General features: G+C 42.7%; 2 protein-coding genes across 2 annotated transcripts; both read left to right on the top strand.

The window, feature by feature from the left end:
- Positions 1-575: 575 nt before the first annotated feature.
- LOC147312628 (uncharacterized) lies at positions 576-8,041 on the top strand. The gene is made up of 3 exons (XM_086264220.1): positions 576-2,420; positions 6,219-6,588; positions 6,841-8,041. The coding sequence occupies exons 1-3, from the start codon at positions 1,050-1,052 to the stop codon at positions 7,734-7,736; spliced, it is 2,637 nt and encodes an 878-aa protein (XP_086120346.1). The 5' UTR covers positions 576-1,049; the 3' UTR covers positions 7,737-8,041.
- A 1,628-nt stretch (positions 8,042-9,669) lies between these two features.
- On the top strand, positions 9,670-17,269 carry LOC147312627 (uncharacterized). Its single transcript, XM_086264219.1, has 3 exons — positions 9,670-11,528; positions 15,327-15,696; positions 15,949-17,269. Exons 1-3 carry the CDS (start codon positions 10,158-10,160, stop codon positions 16,842-16,844), a joined length of 2,637 nt encoding a protein of 878 aa, XP_086120345.1. The 5' UTR covers positions 9,670-10,157; the 3' UTR covers positions 16,845-17,269.
- Positions 17,270-17,472: the final 203 nt, after the last annotated feature.

The following is a 17,472-nucleotide window of genomic DNA, read 5'->3' as shown; positions in this document are numbered from 1 at the left end:
AGGCTGTACCTGCTGCGGAGACGCAGGTCGTTTGGAGTGGAGGGCCCACTCCTGAAGAAATTCTATGACTCTGTTGTGGCTTCTGCTATCTTTTATGGCGTGGTCTGCTGGGGCGGCAGCATCTCTGCTGGGGACAGGAAGAGACTGAACAGGGTGATCCGAAGGGCCAGCTCTGTTCTAGGATGCCCTCTGGACCCAGTGGAGGTGGTGAGTGACATGCAGGAGAACGGCGGCTAAGCTGTCATCCCTGATGGACAACATCTCCCACCCCATGCAGCAGACTGTGACAGCACTGAGCAGCTCCTTCAGTGGGAGACTGCGGCACCCACGGTGTGGGACGGAGAGATTTCGCAGGTCTTTCCTCCCCACTGCTGTCAGACTCCATAATAAAGACTTTAACTGATCAAGCACACACATCCATACATATGCAATAATACTAAGTGCAATAATCCTTTCTGTCATCGTTGTATTTTTACTCAGTTGTATATAGTATTTGTATTTGTATTCTATTTTTATCTTATTGTATATTTATTTTATTTTATTCTACTGTATATAGTATTTTATTTTATTCTATTCTGTACAGTTGTGTACTGTATTTATTCTTATTGTATTCTAATTTTTGCCTCATAACTTTTGCACTGTCCACTTCCTGCTGTGACAAAACAAATTTCCCACGTGTGGGACTAATAAAGGTTATCTTATCTTATCTTATCTTAACGTAGCTGCTTCTCGCCGGGTGCGGTGGCGCGTGCCTGTAATCCAAGCTACCGGGAAGCTGAGGTTGGAGGATCGTTTGAGCTCACGAGCTCTGAGCTGCAGCAGGCTATGTCGATTAACACAAAATAATTATCCTCATTCAAAAGTCATGTAAGAACCTCATTGGCTTACGGAATGTTGATGTTATTTAAAAAATTCATACAAAAACATGACCTCATTCTAGAATGTCATGTGACAACCTCATTGGCTTATGGAATTGTGATGTCACAGGCTTCTGAATCCATAAATAGGGGTGAGGAGGTACAACTTTCAGTCCGTTATTTGCAGCACTTATGTTAGCAGCATTCAAACGTTCACCAGTAAAGCATTTTCAAACATCTGGATACTTTTCGTACTCACGGTATACAGACTCCAACATGTCTCAGAAAGAGCAAGAAAGACAAGAAGCTGACCCCAGCTCTATTCCATGGTATGAGTCCCTAGACCCTTACATCAGCTCTCTTCCTTGGGATGAACAGGTGGAATTAGAGGAAAAGCGATTGGAAGAAATGGAGAAGGAAAATCTCATGAACAGAGAAAAGATTAAGATCCTGACAGAAGAAAATGAGAGAAAGAGCGCTGAATTAGAAAAATTATCCTACCAGCTTCAGGAAAGGGAAGGTATTATTGAGGAGAAACAATGGGCTCTCCAAGATAAGAAGAATCACGAGCTCCAAGAAAAGCTTGATGAAGCTCTAGAAAAAATTCAAGATCTGCTCCAAAATGAGAAAAAAGAGAGCATTAAAGGGGATAAAATGCTCAAGAAGAATCAGGAGCTCCAAGAACAGCTTGATGGAGCTCTGGAAAAACTGAAGGAAATCCACCAAGAAGAGAAGCAACAGTCCACACAGCAGAGAGACATGCAGAGCAAACTCCAAGCCATGGAGGAAAAATACAAAGCGCTGCAGGTGAAACATGACAAAACTCTGCACAAAAGTCAACAGTTGCTTCAAGACAAGAAGCAAATGGAAATGAAACAGAAGGAAATGGACTCCAAGCTTGACGAGATGGAGGAAAAACACAGATCGCTCCAAATCAAGCTTGAGAAAACAGTGCACAGAAATAAAGAGTTCATTCAAGAGAGAGAGCAACAAGAAATGCTGGAGAAAGAAACAGACTCCCAGCTTGAAGTCTTGGAGGAAAAACTGAAAATGCTGCAACTAACTCTTGAGGAAACACTGCTCAAAAATAAAGAGCTGCTTCAAGAAAAAGACCAACAGAAAATACATCAGGAAGAAATGGATTGCAAGCTGAGGAACATCGAGAAACAAAATGAAGGCTTGCGAGTAATGCTTGATGAAGCTCTGGAGAGAAATAAAGAGTTTCTGCACGAGAAAGACCAACAGAAAATAAAAAAGGAAGAAATGGATTGCAAGCTGAGGCACATCAAGAAACAGAATGAAGGCTTGCAAGTGATGCTTGATGAAGCTCTGGAGAGAAATAAAGAGTTTCTTCACAAGATAGACCAACAGAAAATAAAAAAGGAAGAAATGGATTGCAAGCTGAGGAACATTGAGAAACAAAATGAAGGCTTGCGAGTAATGCTTGATGAAGCTCTGGAGAGAAATAAGGAGATCCTCCAAGAAAAGAAACAAGAGCCCGTAGAGCAGAGAGACCTGCAGAGCAAACTCCAAGCCATGGAGGAAAAATACAAAGCGCTGCAGGTGAAACATGACAAAACTCTGCACAAAAGTCAACAGTTGCTTCAAGAGAAGAAGAAACTGGAAATAAAACAGAAGGAAATGGACTCCAAGCTTGACGAGATGGAGGAAAAACACCGATCGCTCCAAATCAGGCTTGATAAAAAAGTGCACGGAAATAAAGAGCTTCTTCAAGAAAAAGACCAACAGAAAATACAACAGGAAGAAGAAAAACTTCATCTCCAGAGGAAAAATCAAGCACTCCAAGAATTGTATAACGAAACAAAGTACAAATCAACTGTACTGGAAGAAGAAAAGAAAAAGCTGGAAAAACAATGCTCAGCGATGCAGAGTAGCATCAATGAGATGCTGAGAAAAAATACCGAACTTGAGGAACTTTCTAAGACCTTGAAGTACAAAAACACTGAAATCCAGGCGCAAAAGCAAGAACAACAGAAAACACATAAAGACCTGCAGTGTAGACTTCAAGAAATCCAGAAGAGAAACCAGCAGCTGGAAGACATGCACACAGATGTGCACAAGGCAAAGCGAATAGAGGAGGCAACAGTTAAAGAACTGAAAGACAAGCTTAAAGAAAAACAAGAACAATTAGAAGACATGGTGAAAAGATGCAACAAACTTGAGAAAGAAAACGCAGAAACAATCGATGAGCTGAAAACCCTCATCATTGAGAAAAAAGTGCTGGTGGAAGAGTATCTGAAAAAGAAGAAAAAACGCTTCCACTGGTTCTGGAGGAGGGGCACTGCTGCTTCTCACCTGATGTAACCTCGTCTTCCTCCACCTCTATTCCATCTTCATTTCCCCCCTTCCCCTCCCTCCTTTTTCTTTTTTCACCCTCACCCCCCGACCAGTCCCGGCAGTTGACTGCCCCCTCCTGAGCCTGGTTCTGCCATAGGTTTCTCCTTTAGGTGTCTTTCACTTTAAAAGGAGTTTTTCCTATCCACTGTCGCCTGCTGCTTGCTCAGAGGAGATTGTTGGGGTTTTCTCTCATCTCTCTCTTTCATTCTTTCTATCCTTTCCCCCCCTTCTGCCTTTTCCTTTACCCAATAAACACAATTGCCCACATTTTACATTTGTTTGAAAAATGTCTTCATTCAACAATAATTCATCTTAGGTATAAAAACAAGAAATAGGTAATAGCTGCATGTGTGTTTGTGTGTGTGCATAATATACATACTTGTTTCCCAGAAAGATTTAATACTAGATGGATAGAGACAGGTTTTAAAGACTAGAAATGAAAACATGTGAGTCCTGTCTTTAAATAAAAATATATAATTCCCTATATTCCTATCTATTCTTGACATTGAAGCTTTACTCTTCTTGATATTGTGACAAAATACTCTTGGGTTAACCACGAGCTTTCTAAAAACTTGCATATAACAATTGTGCACCATTCATTCCTCATCTTTGCTGCCCATCATTACAACTTTGCTAATGATGGGCAGCAGGTTAGTGTCATGATGTCACCTCAGACATAGTTAAAAGCCCTGTTAAAAGCCCTGATGCCGTCATTCACCTCCTACATCGTTCCCTCGCTCACCTGGAGACCGCTGGAAGCACTGTGAGAATCATGTTCTTTGATTTCTCCAGTGCCTTCAACACCATTCTTCCCTCGGTTCTAAAGGACAAGCTGGTGAACTCTGGAGTGGACCATCACCTCACTACCTGGATCCTGGACTACCTCACCGACCAACCACAGTATGTGAGGACTCAGGGCTGTGTGTCGGACAGGGTCGTCTGCAGTACGGGGGCCCCACAGGGAACGGTTCTGGCTCCGTTCCTCTTCACCATCTACACTGCAGACTTCTCCCACAATTCCACCCAGTGCTTCCTGCAGAAGTTCTCTGATGACTCTGCAATAGTCGGCCTCATCACTGATGGGGACGACAAGGAGTACAGAGGTCTGACCCAAGACTTTGTGGACTGGTGCCAGCTGAACTACCTCCAGATCAACGCCAGTAAAACCAAGGAACTGGTGGTAGACTTCCGCAGGCACAAGCATTCTCCACTGCAACCACTGAACATCCAAGGTATGGACATTGAGGCTGTGGACAGCTACAGGTACCTTGGTGTTCATCTGAACAATAGACTGGACTGGACTCATAACTCAGACGCCCTCTACAGGAAAGGGCAGAGCAGGCTGTACCTGCTGCGGAGACGCAGGTCGTTTGGAGTGGAGGGCCCACTCCTGAAGAAATTCTATGACTCTGTTGTGGCTTCTGCTATCTTTTATGGCGTGGTCTGCTGGGGCGGCAGCATCTCTGCTGGGGACAGGAAGAGACTGAACAGGGTGATCCGAAGGGCCAGCTCTGTTCTAGGATGCCCTCTGGACCCAGTGGAGGTGGTGAGTGACATGCAGGAGAACGGCGGCTAAGCTGTCATCCCTGATGGACAACATCTCCCACCCCATGCAGCAGACTGTGACAGCACTGAGCAGCTCCTTCAGTGGGAGACTGCGGCACCCACGGTGTGGGACGGAGAGATTTCGCAGGTCTTTCCTCCCCACTGCTGTCAGACTCCATAATAAAGACTTTAACTGATCAAGCACACACATCCATACATATGCAATAATACTAAGTGCAATAATCCTTTCTGTCATCGTTGTATTTTTACTCAGTTGTATATAGTATTTGTATTTGTATTCTATTTTTATCTTATTGTATATTTATTTTATTTTATTCTACTGTATATAGTATTTTATTTTATTCTATTCTGTACAGTTGTGTACTGTATTTATTCTTATTGTATTCTAATTTTTGCCTCATAACTTTTGCACTGTCCACTTCCTGCTGTGACAAAACAAATTTCCCACGTGTGGGACTAATAAAGGTTATCTTATCTTATCTTATCTTAACGTAGCTGCTTCTCGCCGGGTGCGGTGGCGCGTGCCTGTAATCCAAGCTACCGGGAAGCTGAGGTTGGAGGATCGTTTGAGCTCACGAGCTCTGAGCTGCAGCAGGCTATGTCGATTAACACAAAATAATTATCCTCATTCAAAAGTCATGTAAGAACCTCATTGGCTTACGGAATGTTGATGTTATTTAAAAAATTCATACAAAAACATGACCTCATTCTAGAATGTCATGTGACAACCTCATTGGCTTATGGAATTGTGATGTCACAGGCTTCTGAATCCATAAATAGGGGTGAGGAGGTACAACTTTCAGTCCGTTATTTGCAGCACTTATGTTAGCAGCATTCAAACGTTCACCAGTAAAGCATTTTCAAACATCTGGATACTTTTCGTACTCACGGTATACAGACTCCAACATGTCTCAGAAAGAGCAAGAAAGACAAGAAGCTGACCCCAGCTCTATTCCATGGTATGAGTCCCTAGACCCTTACATCAGCTCTCTTCCTTGGGATGAACAGGTGGAATTAGAGGAAAAGCGATTGGAAGAAATGGAGAAGGAAAATCTCATGAACAGAGAAAAGATTAAGATCCTGACAGAAGAAAATGAGAGAAAGAGCGCTGAATTAGAAAAATTATCCTACCAGCTTCAGGAAAGGGAAGGTATTATTGAGGAGAAACAATGGGCTCTCCAAGATAAGAAGAATCACGAGCTCCAAGAAAAGCTTGATGAAGCTCTAGAAAAAATTCAAGATCTGCTCCAAAATGAGAAAAAAGAGAGCATTAAAGGGGATAAAATGCTCAAGAAGAATCAGGAGCTCCAAGAACAGCTTGATGGAGCTCTGGAAAAACTGAAGGAAATCCACCAAGAAGAGAAGCAACAGTCCACACAGCAGAGAGACATGCAGAGCAAACTCCAAGCCATGGAGGAAAAATACAAAGCGCTGCAGGTGAAACATGACAAAACTCTGCACAAAAGTCAACAGTTGCTTCAAGACAAGAAGCAAATGGAAATGAAACAGAAGGAAATGGACTCCAAGCTTGACGAGATGGAGGAAAAACACAGATCGCTCCAAATCAAGCTTGAGAAAACAGTGCACAGAAATAAAGAGTTCATTCAAGAGAGAGAGCAACAAGAAATGCTGGAGAAAGAAACAGACTCCCAGCTTGAAGTCTTGGAGGAAAAACTGAAAATGCTGCAACTAACTCTTGAGGAAACACTGCTCAAAAATAAAGAGCTGCTTCAAGAAAAAGACCAACAGAAAATACATCAGGAAGAAATGGATTGCAAGCTGAGGAACATCGAGAAACAAAATGAAGGCTTGCGAGTAATGCTTGATGAAGCTCTGGAGAGAAATAAAGAGTTTCTGCACGAGAAAGACCAACAGAAAATAAAAAAGGAAGAAATGGATTGCAAGCTGAGGCACATCAAGAAACAGAATGAAGGCTTGCAAGTGATGCTTGATGAAGCTCTGGAGAGAAATAAAGAGTTTCTTCACAAGATAGACCAACAGAAAATAAAAAAGGAAGAAATGGATTGCAAGCTGAGGAACATTGAGAAACAAAATGAAGGCTTGCGAGTAATGCTTGATGAAGCTCTGGAGAGAAATAAGGAGATCCTCCAAGAAAAGAAACAAGAGCCCGTAGAGCAGAGAGACCTGCAGAGCAAACTCCAAGCCATGGAGGAAAAATACAAAGCGCTGCAGGTGAAACATGACAAAACTCTGCACAAAAGTCAACAGTTGCTTCAAGAGAAGAAGAAACTGGAAATAAAACAGAAGGAAATGGACTCCAAGCTTGACGAGATGGAGGAAAAACACCGATCGCTCCAAATCAGGCTTGATAAAAAAGTGCACGGAAATAAAGAGCTTCTTCAAGAAAAAGACCAACAGAAAATACAACAGGAAGAAGAAAAACTTCATCTCCAGAGGAAAAATCAAGCACTCCAAGAATTGTATAACGAAACAAAGTACAAATCAACTGTACTGGAAGAAGAAAAGAAAAAGCTGGAAAAACAATGCTCAGCGATGCAGAGTAGCATCAATGAGATGCTGAGAAAAAATACCGAACTTGAGGAACTTTCTAAGACCTTGAAGTACAAAAACACTGAAATCCAGGCGCAAAAGCAAGAACAACAGAAAACACATAAAGACCTGCAGTGTAGACTTCAAGAAATCCAGAAGAGAAACCAGCAGCTGGAAGACATGCACACAGATGTGCACAAGGCAAAGCGAATAGAGGAGGCAACAGTTAAAGAACTGAAAGACAAGCTTAAAGAAAAACAAGAACAATTAGAAGACATGGTGAAAAGATGCAACAAACTTGAGAAAGAAAACGCAGAAACAATCGATGAGCTGAAAACCCTCATCATTGAGAAAAAAGTGCTGGTGGAAGAGTATCTGAAAAAGAAGAAAAAACGCTTCCACTGGTTCTGGAGGAGGGGCACTGCTGCTTCTCACCTGATGTAACCTCGTCTTCCTCCACCTCTATTCCATCTTCATTTCCCCCCTTCCCCTCCCTCCTTTTTCTTTTTTCACCCTCACCCCCCGACCAGTCCCGGCAGTTGACTGCCCCCTCCTGAGCCTGGTTCTGCCATAGGTTTCTCCTTTAGGTGTCTTTCACTTTAAAAGGAGTTTTTCCTATCCACTGTCGCCTGCTGCTTGCTCAGAGGGGATTGTTGGGGTTTTCTCTCATCTCTCTCTTTCATTCTTTCTATCCTTTCCCCCCCTTCTGCCTTTTCCTTTACCCAATAAACACAATTGCCCACATTTTACATTTGTTTGAAAAATGTCTTCATTCAACAATAATTCATCTTAGGTATAAAAACAAGAAATAGGTAATAGCTGCATGTGTGTTTGTGTGTGTGCATAATATACATACTTGTTTCCCAGAAAGATTTAATACTAGATGGATAGAGACAGGTTTTAAAGACTAGAAATGAAAACATGTGAGTCCTGTCTTTAAATAAAAATATATAATTCCCTATATTCCTATCTATTCTTGACATTGAAGCTTTACTCTTCTTGATATTGTGACAAAATACTCTTGGGTTAACCACGAGCTTTCTAAAAACTTGCATATAACAATTGTGCACCATTCATTCCTCATCTTTGCTGCCCATCATTACAACTTTGCTAATGATGGGCAGCAGGTTAGTGTCATGATGTCACCTCAGACATAGTTAAAAGCCCTGTTAAAAGCCCTGATGCCGTCATTCACCTCCTACATCGTTCCCTCGCTCACCTGGAGACCGCTGGAAGCACTGTGAGAATCATGTTCTTTGATTTCTCCAGTGCCTTCAACACCATTCTTCCCTCGGTTCTAAAGGACAAGCTGGTGAACTCTGGAGTGGACCATCACCTCACTACCTGGATCCTGGACTACCTCACCGACCAACCACAGTATGTGAGGACTCAGGGCTGTGTGTCGGACAGGGTCGTCTGCAGTACGGGGGCCCCACAGGGAACGGTTCTGGCTCCGTTCCTCTTCACCATCTACACTGCAGACTTCTCCCACAATTCCACCCAGTGCTTCCTGCAGAAGTTCTCTGATGACTCTGCAATAGTCGGCCTCATCACTGATGGGGACGACAAGGAGTACAGAGGTCTGACCCAAGACTTTGTGGACTGGTGCCAGCTGAACTACCTCCAGATCAACGCCAGTAAAACCAAGGAACTGGTGGTAGACTTCCGCAGGCACAAGCATTCTCCACTGCAACCACTGAACATCCAAGGTATGGACATTGAGGCTGTGGACAGCTACAGGTACCTTGGTGTTCATCTGAACAATAGACTGGACTGGACTCATAACTCAGACGCCCTCTACAGGAAAGGGCAGAGCAGGCTGTACCTGCTGCGGAGACGCAGGTCGTTTGGAGTGGAGGGCCCACTCCTGAAGAAATTCTATGACTCTGTTGTGGCTTCTGCTATCTTTTATGGCGTGGTCTGCTGGGGCGGCAGCATCTCTGCTGGGGACAGGAAGAGACTGAACAGGGTGATCCGAAGGGCCAGCTCTGTTCTAGGATGCCCTCTGGACCCAGTGGAGGTGGTGAGTGACATGCAGGAGAACGGCGGCTAAGCTGTCATCCCTGATGGACAACATCTCCCACCCCATGCAGCAGACTGTGACAGCACTGAGCAGCTCCTTCAGTGGGAGACTGCGGCACCCACGGTGTGGGACGGAGAGATTTCGCAGGTCTTTCCTCCCCACTGCTGTCAGACTCCATAATAAAGACTTTAACTGATCAAGCACACACATCCATACATATGCAATAATACTAAGTGCAATAATCCTTTCTGTCATCGTTGTATTTTTACTCAGTTGTATATAGTATTTGTATTTGTATTCTATTTTTATCTTATTGTATATTTATTTTATTTTATTCTACTGTATATAGTATTTTATTTTATTCTATTCTGTACAGTTGTGTACTGTATTTATTCTTATTGTATTCTAATTTTTGCCTCATAACTTTTGCACTGTCCACTTCCTGCTGTGACAAAACAAATTTCCCACGTGTGGGACTAATAAAGGTTATCTTATCTTATCTTATCTTAACGTAGCTGCTTCTCGCCGGGTGCGGTGGCGCGTGCCTGTAATCCAAGCTACCGGGAAGCTGAGGTTGGAGGATCGTTTGAGCTCACGAGCTCTGAGCTGCAGCAGGCTATGTCGATTAACACAAAATAATTATCCTCATTCAAAAGTCATGTAAGAACCTCATTGGCTTACGGAATGTTGATGTTATTTAAAAAATTCATACAAAAACATGACCTCATTCTAGAATGTCATGTGACAACCTCATTGGCTTATGGAATTGTGATGTCACAGGCTTCTGAATCCATAAATAGGGGTGAGGAGGTACAACTTTCAGTCCGTTATTTGCAGCACTTATGTTAGCAGCATTCAAACGTTCACCAGTAAAGCATTTTCAAACATCTGGATACTTTTCGTACTCACGGTATACAGACTCCAACATGTCTCAGAAAGAGCAAGAAAGACAAGAAGCTGACCCCAGCTCTATTCCATGGTATGAGTCCCTAGACCCTTACATCAGCTCTCTTCCTTGGGATGAACAGGTGGAATTAGAGGAAAAGCGATTGGAAGAAATGGAGAAGGAAAATCTCATGAACAGAGAAAAGATTAAGATCCTGACAGAAGAAAATGAGAGAAAGAGCGCTGAATTAGAAAAATTATCCTACCAGCTTCAGGAAAGGGAAGGTATTATTGAGGAGAAACAATGGGCTCTCCAAGATAAGAAGAATCACGAGCTCCAAGAAAAGCTTGATGAAGCTCTAGAAAAAATTCAAGATCTGCTCCAAAATGAGAAAAAAGAGAGCATTAAAGGGGATAAAATGCTCAAGAAGAATCAGGAGCTCCAAGAACAGCTTGATGGAGCTCTGGAAAAACTGAAGGAAATCCACCAAGAAGAGAAGCAACAGTCCACACAGCAGAGAGACATGCAGAGCAAACTCCAAGCCATGGAGGAAAAATACAAAGCGCTGCAGGTGAAACATGACAAAACTCTGCACAAAAGTCAACAGTTGCTTCAAGACAAGAAGCAAATGGAAATGAAACAGAAGGAAATGGACTCCAAGCTTGACGAGATGGAGGAAAAACACAGATCGCTCCAAATCAAGCTTGAGAAAACAGTGCACAGAAATAAAGAGTTCATTCAAGAGAGAGAGCAACAAGAAATGCTGGAGAAAGAAACAGACTCCCAGCTTGAAGTCTTGGAGGAAAAACTGAAAATGCTGCAACTAACTCTTGAGGAAACACTGCTCAAAAATAAAGAGCTGCTTCAAGAAAAAGACCAACAGAAAATACATCAGGAAGAAATGGATTGCAAGCTGAGGAACATCGAGAAACAAAATGAAGGCTTGCGAGTAATGCTTGATGAAGCTCTGGAGAGAAATAAAGAGTTTCTGCACGAGAAAGACCAACAGAAAATAAAAAAGGAAGAAATGGATTGCAAGCTGAGGCACATCAAGAAACAGAATGAAGGCTTGCAAGTGATGCTTGATGAAGCTCTGGAGAGAAATAAAGAGTTTCTTCACAAGATAGACCAACAGAAAATAAAAAAGGAAGAAATGGATTGCAAGCTGAGGAACATTGAGAAACAAAATGAAGGCTTGCGAGTAATGCTTGATGAAGCTCTGGAGAGAAATAAGGAGATCCTCCAAGAAAAGAAACAAGAGCCCGTAGAGCAGAGAGACCTGCAGAGCAAACTCCAAGCCATGGAGGAAAAATACAAAGCGCTGCAGGTGAAACATGACAAAACTCTGCACAAAAGTCAACAGTTGCTTCAAGAGAAGAAGAAACTGGAAATAAAACAGAAGGAAATGGACTCCAAGCTTGACGAGATGGAGGAAAAACACCGATCGCTCCAAATCAGGCTTGATAAAAAAGTGCACGGAAATAAAGAGCTTCTTCAAGAAAAAGACCAACAGAAAATACAACAGGAAGAAGAAAAACTTCATCTCCAGAGGAAAAATCAAGCACTCCAAGAATTGTATAACGAAACAAAGTACAAATCAACTGTACTGGAAGAAGAAAAGAAAAAGCTGGAAAAACAATGCTCAGCGATGCAGAGTAGCATCAATGAGATGCTGAGAAAAAATACCGAACTTGAGGAACTTTCTAAGACCTTGAAGTACAAAAACACTGAAATCCAGGCGCAAAAGCAAGAACAACAGAAAACACATAAAGACCTGCAGTGTAGACTTCAAGAAATCCAGAAGAGAAACCAGCAGCTGGAAGACATGCACACAGATGTGCACAAGGCAAAGCGAATAGAGGAGGCAACAGTTAAAGAACTGAAAGACAAGCTTAAAGAAAAACAAGAACAATTAGAAGACATGGTGAAAAGATGCAACAAACTTGAGAAAGAAAACGCAGAAACAATCGATGAGCTGAAAACCCTCATCATTGAGAAAAAAGTGCTGGTGGAAGAGTATCTGAAAAAGAAGAAAAAACGCTTCCACTGGTTCTGGAGGAGGGGCACTGCTGCTTCTCACCTGATGTAACCTCGTCTTCCTCCACCTCTATTCCATCTTCATTTCCCCCCTTCCCCTCCCTCCTTTTTCTTTTTTCACCCTCACCCCCCGACCAGTCCCGGCAGTTGACTGCCCCCTCCTGAGCCTGGTTCTGCCATAGGTTTCTCCTTTAGGTGTCTTTCACTTTAAAAGGAGTTTTTCCTATCCACTGTCGCCTGCTGCTTGCTCAGAGGGGATTGTTGGGGTTTTCTCTCATCTCTCTCTTTCATTCTTTCTATCCTTTCCCCCCCTTCTGCCTTTTCCTTTACCCAATAAACACAATTGCCCACATTTTACATTTGTTTGAAAAATGTCTTCATTCAACAATAATTCATCTTAGGTATAAAAACAAGAAATAGGTAATAGCTGCATGTGTGTTTGTGTGTGTGCATAATATACATACTTGTTTCCCAGAAAGATTTAATACTAGATGGATAGAGACAGGTTTTAAAGACTAGAAATGAAAACATGTGAGTCCTGTCTTTAAATAAAAATATATAATTCCCTATATTCCTATCTATTCTTGACATTGAAGCTTTACTCTTCTTGATATTGTGACAAAATACTCTTGGGTTAACCACGAGCTTTCTAAAAACTTGCATATAACAATTGTGCACCATTCATTCCTCATCTTTGCTGCCCATCATTACAACTTTGCTAATGATGGGCAGCAGGTTAGTGTCATGATGTCACCTCAGACATAGTTAAAAGCCCTGTTAAAAGCCCTGATGCCGTCATTCACCTCCTACATCGTTCCCTCGCTCACCTGGAGACCGCTGGAAGCACTGTGAGAATCATGTTCTTTGATTTCTCCAGTGCCTTCAACACCATTCTTCCCTCGGTTCTAAAGGACAAGCTGGTGAACTCTGGAGTGGACCATCACCTCACTACCTGGATCCTGGACTACCTCACCGACCAACCACAGTATGTGAGGACTCAGGGCTGTGTGTCGGACAGGGTCGTCTGCAGTACGGGGGCCCCACAGGGAACGGTTCTGGCTCCGTTCCTCTTCACCATCTACACTGCAGACTTCTCCCACAATTCCACCCAGTGCTTCCTGCAGAAGTTCTCTGATGACTCTGCAATAGTCGGCCTCATCACTGATGGGGACGACAAGGAGTACAGAGGTCTGACCCAAGACTTTGTGGACTGGTGCCAGCTGAACTACCTCCAGATCAACGCCAGTAAAACCAAGGAACTGGTGGTAGACTTCCGCAGGCACAAGCATTCTCCACTGCAACCACTGAACATCCAAGGTATGGACATTGAGGCTGTGGACAGCTACAGGTACCTTGGTGTTCATCTGAACAATAGACTGGACTGGACTCATAACTCAGACGCCCTCTACAGGAAAGGGCAGAGCAGGCTGTACCTGCTGCGGAGACGCAGGTCGTTTGGAGTGGAGGGCCCACTCCTGAAGAAATTCTATGACTCTGTTGTGGCTTCTGCTATCTTTTATGGCGTGGTCTGCTGGGGCGGCAGCATCTCTGCTGGGGACAGGAAGAGACTGAACAGGGTGATCCGAAGGGCCAGCTCTGTTCTAGGATGCCCTCTGGACCCAGTGGAGGTGGTGAGTGACATGCAGGAGAACGGCGGCTAAGCTGTCATCCCTGATGGACAACATCTCCCACCCCATGCAGCAGACTGTGACAGCACTGAGCAGCTCCTTCAGTGGGAGACTGCGGCACCCACGGTGTGGGACGGAGAGATTTCGCAGGTCTTTCCTCCCCACTGCTGTCAGACTCCATAATAAAGACTTTAACTGATCAAGCACACACATCCATACATATGCAATAATACTAAGTGCAATAATCCTTTCTGTCATCGTTGTATTTTTACTCAGTTGTATATAGTATTTGTATTTGTATTCTATTTTTATCTTATTGTATATTTATTTTATTTTATTCTACTGTATATAGTATTTTATTTTATTCTATTCTGTACAGTTGTGTACTGTATTTATTCTTATTGTATTCTAATTTTTGCCTCATAACTTTTGCACTGTCCACTTCCTGCTGTGACAAAACAAATTTCCCACGTGTGGGACTAATAAAGGTTATCTTATCTTATCTTATCTTAACGTAGCTGCTTCTCGCCGGGTGCGGTGGCGCGTGCCTGTAATCCAAGCTACCGGGAAGCTGAGGTTGGAGGATCGTTTGAGCTCACGAGCTCTGAGCTGCAGCAGGCTATGTCGATTAACACAAAATAATTATCCTCATTCAAAAGTCATGTAAGAACCTCATTGGCTTACGGAATGTTGATGTTATTTAAAAAATTCATACAAAAACATGACCTCATTCTAGAATGTCATGTGACAACCTCATTGGCTTATGGAATTGTGATGTCACAGGCTTCTGAATCCATAAATAGGGGTGAGGAGGTACAACTTTCAGTCCGTTATTTGCAGCACTTATGTTAGCAGCATTCAAACGTTCACCAGTAAAGCATTTTCAAACATCTGGATACTTTTCGTACTCACGGTATACAGACTCCAACATGTCTCAGAAAGAGCAAGAAAGACAAGAAGCTGACCCCAGCTCTATTCCATGGTATGAGTCCCTAGACCCTTACATCAGCTCTCTTCCTTGGGATGAACAGGTGGAATTAGAGGAAAAGCGATTGGAAGAAATGGAGAAGGAAAATCTCATGAACAGAGAAAAGATTAAGATCCTGACAGAAGAAAATGAGAGAAAGAGCGCTGAATTAGAAAAATTATCCTACCAGCTTCAGGAAAGGGAAGGTATTATTGAGGAGAAACAATGGGCTCTCCAAGATAAGAAGAATCACGAGCTCCAAGAAAAGCTTGATGAAGCTCTAGAAAAAATTCAAGATCTGCTCCAAAATGAGAAAAAAGAGAGCATTAAAGGGGATAAAATGCTCAAGAAGAATCAGGAGCTCCAAGAACAGCTTGATGGAGCTCTGGAAAAACTGAAGGAAATCCACCAAGAAGAGAAGCAACAGTCCACACAGCAGAGAGACATGCAGAGCAAACTCCAAGCCATGGAGGAAAAATACAAAGCGCTGCAGGTGAAACATGACAAAACTCTGCACAAAAGTCAACAGTTGCTTCAAGACAAGAAGCAAATGGAAATGAAACAGAAGGAAATGGACTCCAAGCTTGACGAGATGGAGGAAAAACACAGATCGCTCCAAATCAAGCTTGAGAAAACAGTGCACAGAAATAAAGAGTTCATTCAAGAGAGAGAGCAACAAGAAATGCTGGAGAAAGAAACAGACTCCCAGCTTGAAGTCTTGGAGGAAAAACTGAAAATGCTGCAACTAACTCTTGAGGAAACACTGCTCAAAAATAAAGAGCTGCTTCAAGAAAAAGACCAACAGAAAATACATCAGGAAGAAATGGATTGCAAGCTGAGGAACATCGAGAAACAAAATGAAGGCTTGCGAGTAATGCTTGATGAAGCTCTGGAGAGAAATAAAGAGTTTCTGCACGAGAAAGACCAACAGAAAATAAAAAAGGAAGAAATGGATTGCAAGCTGAGGCACATCAAGAAACAGAATGAAGGCTTGCAAGTGATGCTTGATGAAGCTCTGGAGAGAAATAAAGAGTTTCTTCACAAGATAGACCAACAGAAAATAAAAAAGGAAGAAATGGATTGCAAGCTGAGGAACATTGAGAAACAAAATGAAGGCTTGCGAGTAATGCTTGATGAAGCTCTGGAGAGAAATAAGGAGATCCTCCAAGAAAAGAAACAAGAGCCCGTAGAGCAGAGAGACCTGCAGAGCAAACTCCAAGCCATGGAGGAAAAATACAAAGCGCTGCAGGTGAAACATGACAAAACTCTGCACAAAAGTCAACAGTTGCTTCAAGAGAAGAAGAAACTGGAAATAAAACAGAAGGAAATGGACTCCAAGCTTGACGAGATGGAGGAAAAACACCGATCGCTCCAAATCAGGCTTGATAAAAAAGTGCACGGAAATAAAGAGCTTCTTCAAGAAAAAGACCAACAGAAAATACAACAGGAAGAAGAAAAACTTCATCTCCAGAGGAAAAATCAAGCACTCCAAGAATTGTATAACGAAACAAAGTACAAATCAACTGTACTGGAAGAAGAAAAGAAAAAGCTGGAAAAACAATGCTCAGCGATGCAGAGTAGCATCAATGAGATGCTGAGAAAAAATACCGAACTTGAGGAACTTTCTAAGACCTTGAAGTACAAAAACACTGAAATCCAGGCGCAAAAGCAAGAACAACAGAAAACACATAAAGACCTGCAGTGTAGACTTCAAGAAATCCAGAAGAGAAACCAGCAGCTGGAAGACATGCACACAGATGTGCACAAGGCAAAGCGAATAGAGGAGGCAACAGTTAAAGAACTGAAAGACAAGCTTAAAGAAAAACAAGAACAATTAGAAGACATGGTGAAAAGATGCAACAAACTTGAGAAAGAAAACGCAGAAACAATCGATGAGCTGAAAACCCTCATCATTGAGAAAAAAGTGCTGGTGGAAGAGTATCTGAAAAAGAAGAAAAAACGCTTCCACTGGTTCTGGAGGAGGGGCACTGCTGCTTCTCACCTGATGTAACCTCGTCTTCCTCCACCTCTATTCCATCTTCATTTCCCCCCTTCCCCTCCCTCCTTTTTCTTTTTTCACCCTCACCCCCCGACCAGTCCCGGCAGTTGACTGCCCCCTCCTGAGCCTGGTTCTGCCATAGGTTTCTCCTTTAGGTGTCTTTCACTTTAAAAGGAGTTTTTCCTATCCACTGTCGCCTGCTGCTTGCTCAGAGGAGATTGTTGGGGTTTTCTCTCATCTCTCTCTTTCATTCTTTCTATCCTTTCCCCCCCTTCTGCCTTTTCCTTTACCCAATAAACACAATTGCCCACATTTTACATTTGTTTGAAAAATGTCTTCATTCAACAATAATTCATCTTAGGTATAAAAACAAGAAATAGGTAATAGCTGCATGTGTGTTTGTGTGTGTGCATAATATACATACTTGTTTCCCAGAAAGATTTAATACTAGATGGATAGAGACCAGGGACGTGCAGAGGGGGGGGGCTAGAGGGGCTTGAGCACCCGCCCCTTTCCTGATGAGTGCCCAAAGTGCCCTTTTGTTGAGGCAACTTTTAAATTTTTTTTATTTATTTATTTATTTATTTATTTTATGTGTGTGTGCGTGCGGAGTCCTGTCTGTGCCCCTCAACAATAATAT

Source organism: Aulonocara sp. 'chitande type north' Nkhata Bay, linkage group LG15 (genome assembly GCF_057382095.1).
Source record: "Aulonocara sp. 'chitande type north' Nkhata Bay isolate Kocher_YH1m ecotype deep benthic linkage group LG15, A_spYH_male_GT1.1, whole genome shotgun sequence".
In the NCBI taxonomy this organism is placed as follows: Eukaryota; Metazoa; Chordata; class Actinopteri; order Cichliformes; family Cichlidae; genus Aulonocara; species Aulonocara sp. 'chitande type north' Nkhata Bay.
This window is presented reverse-complemented; position numbering and strand designations above follow the sequence as displayed.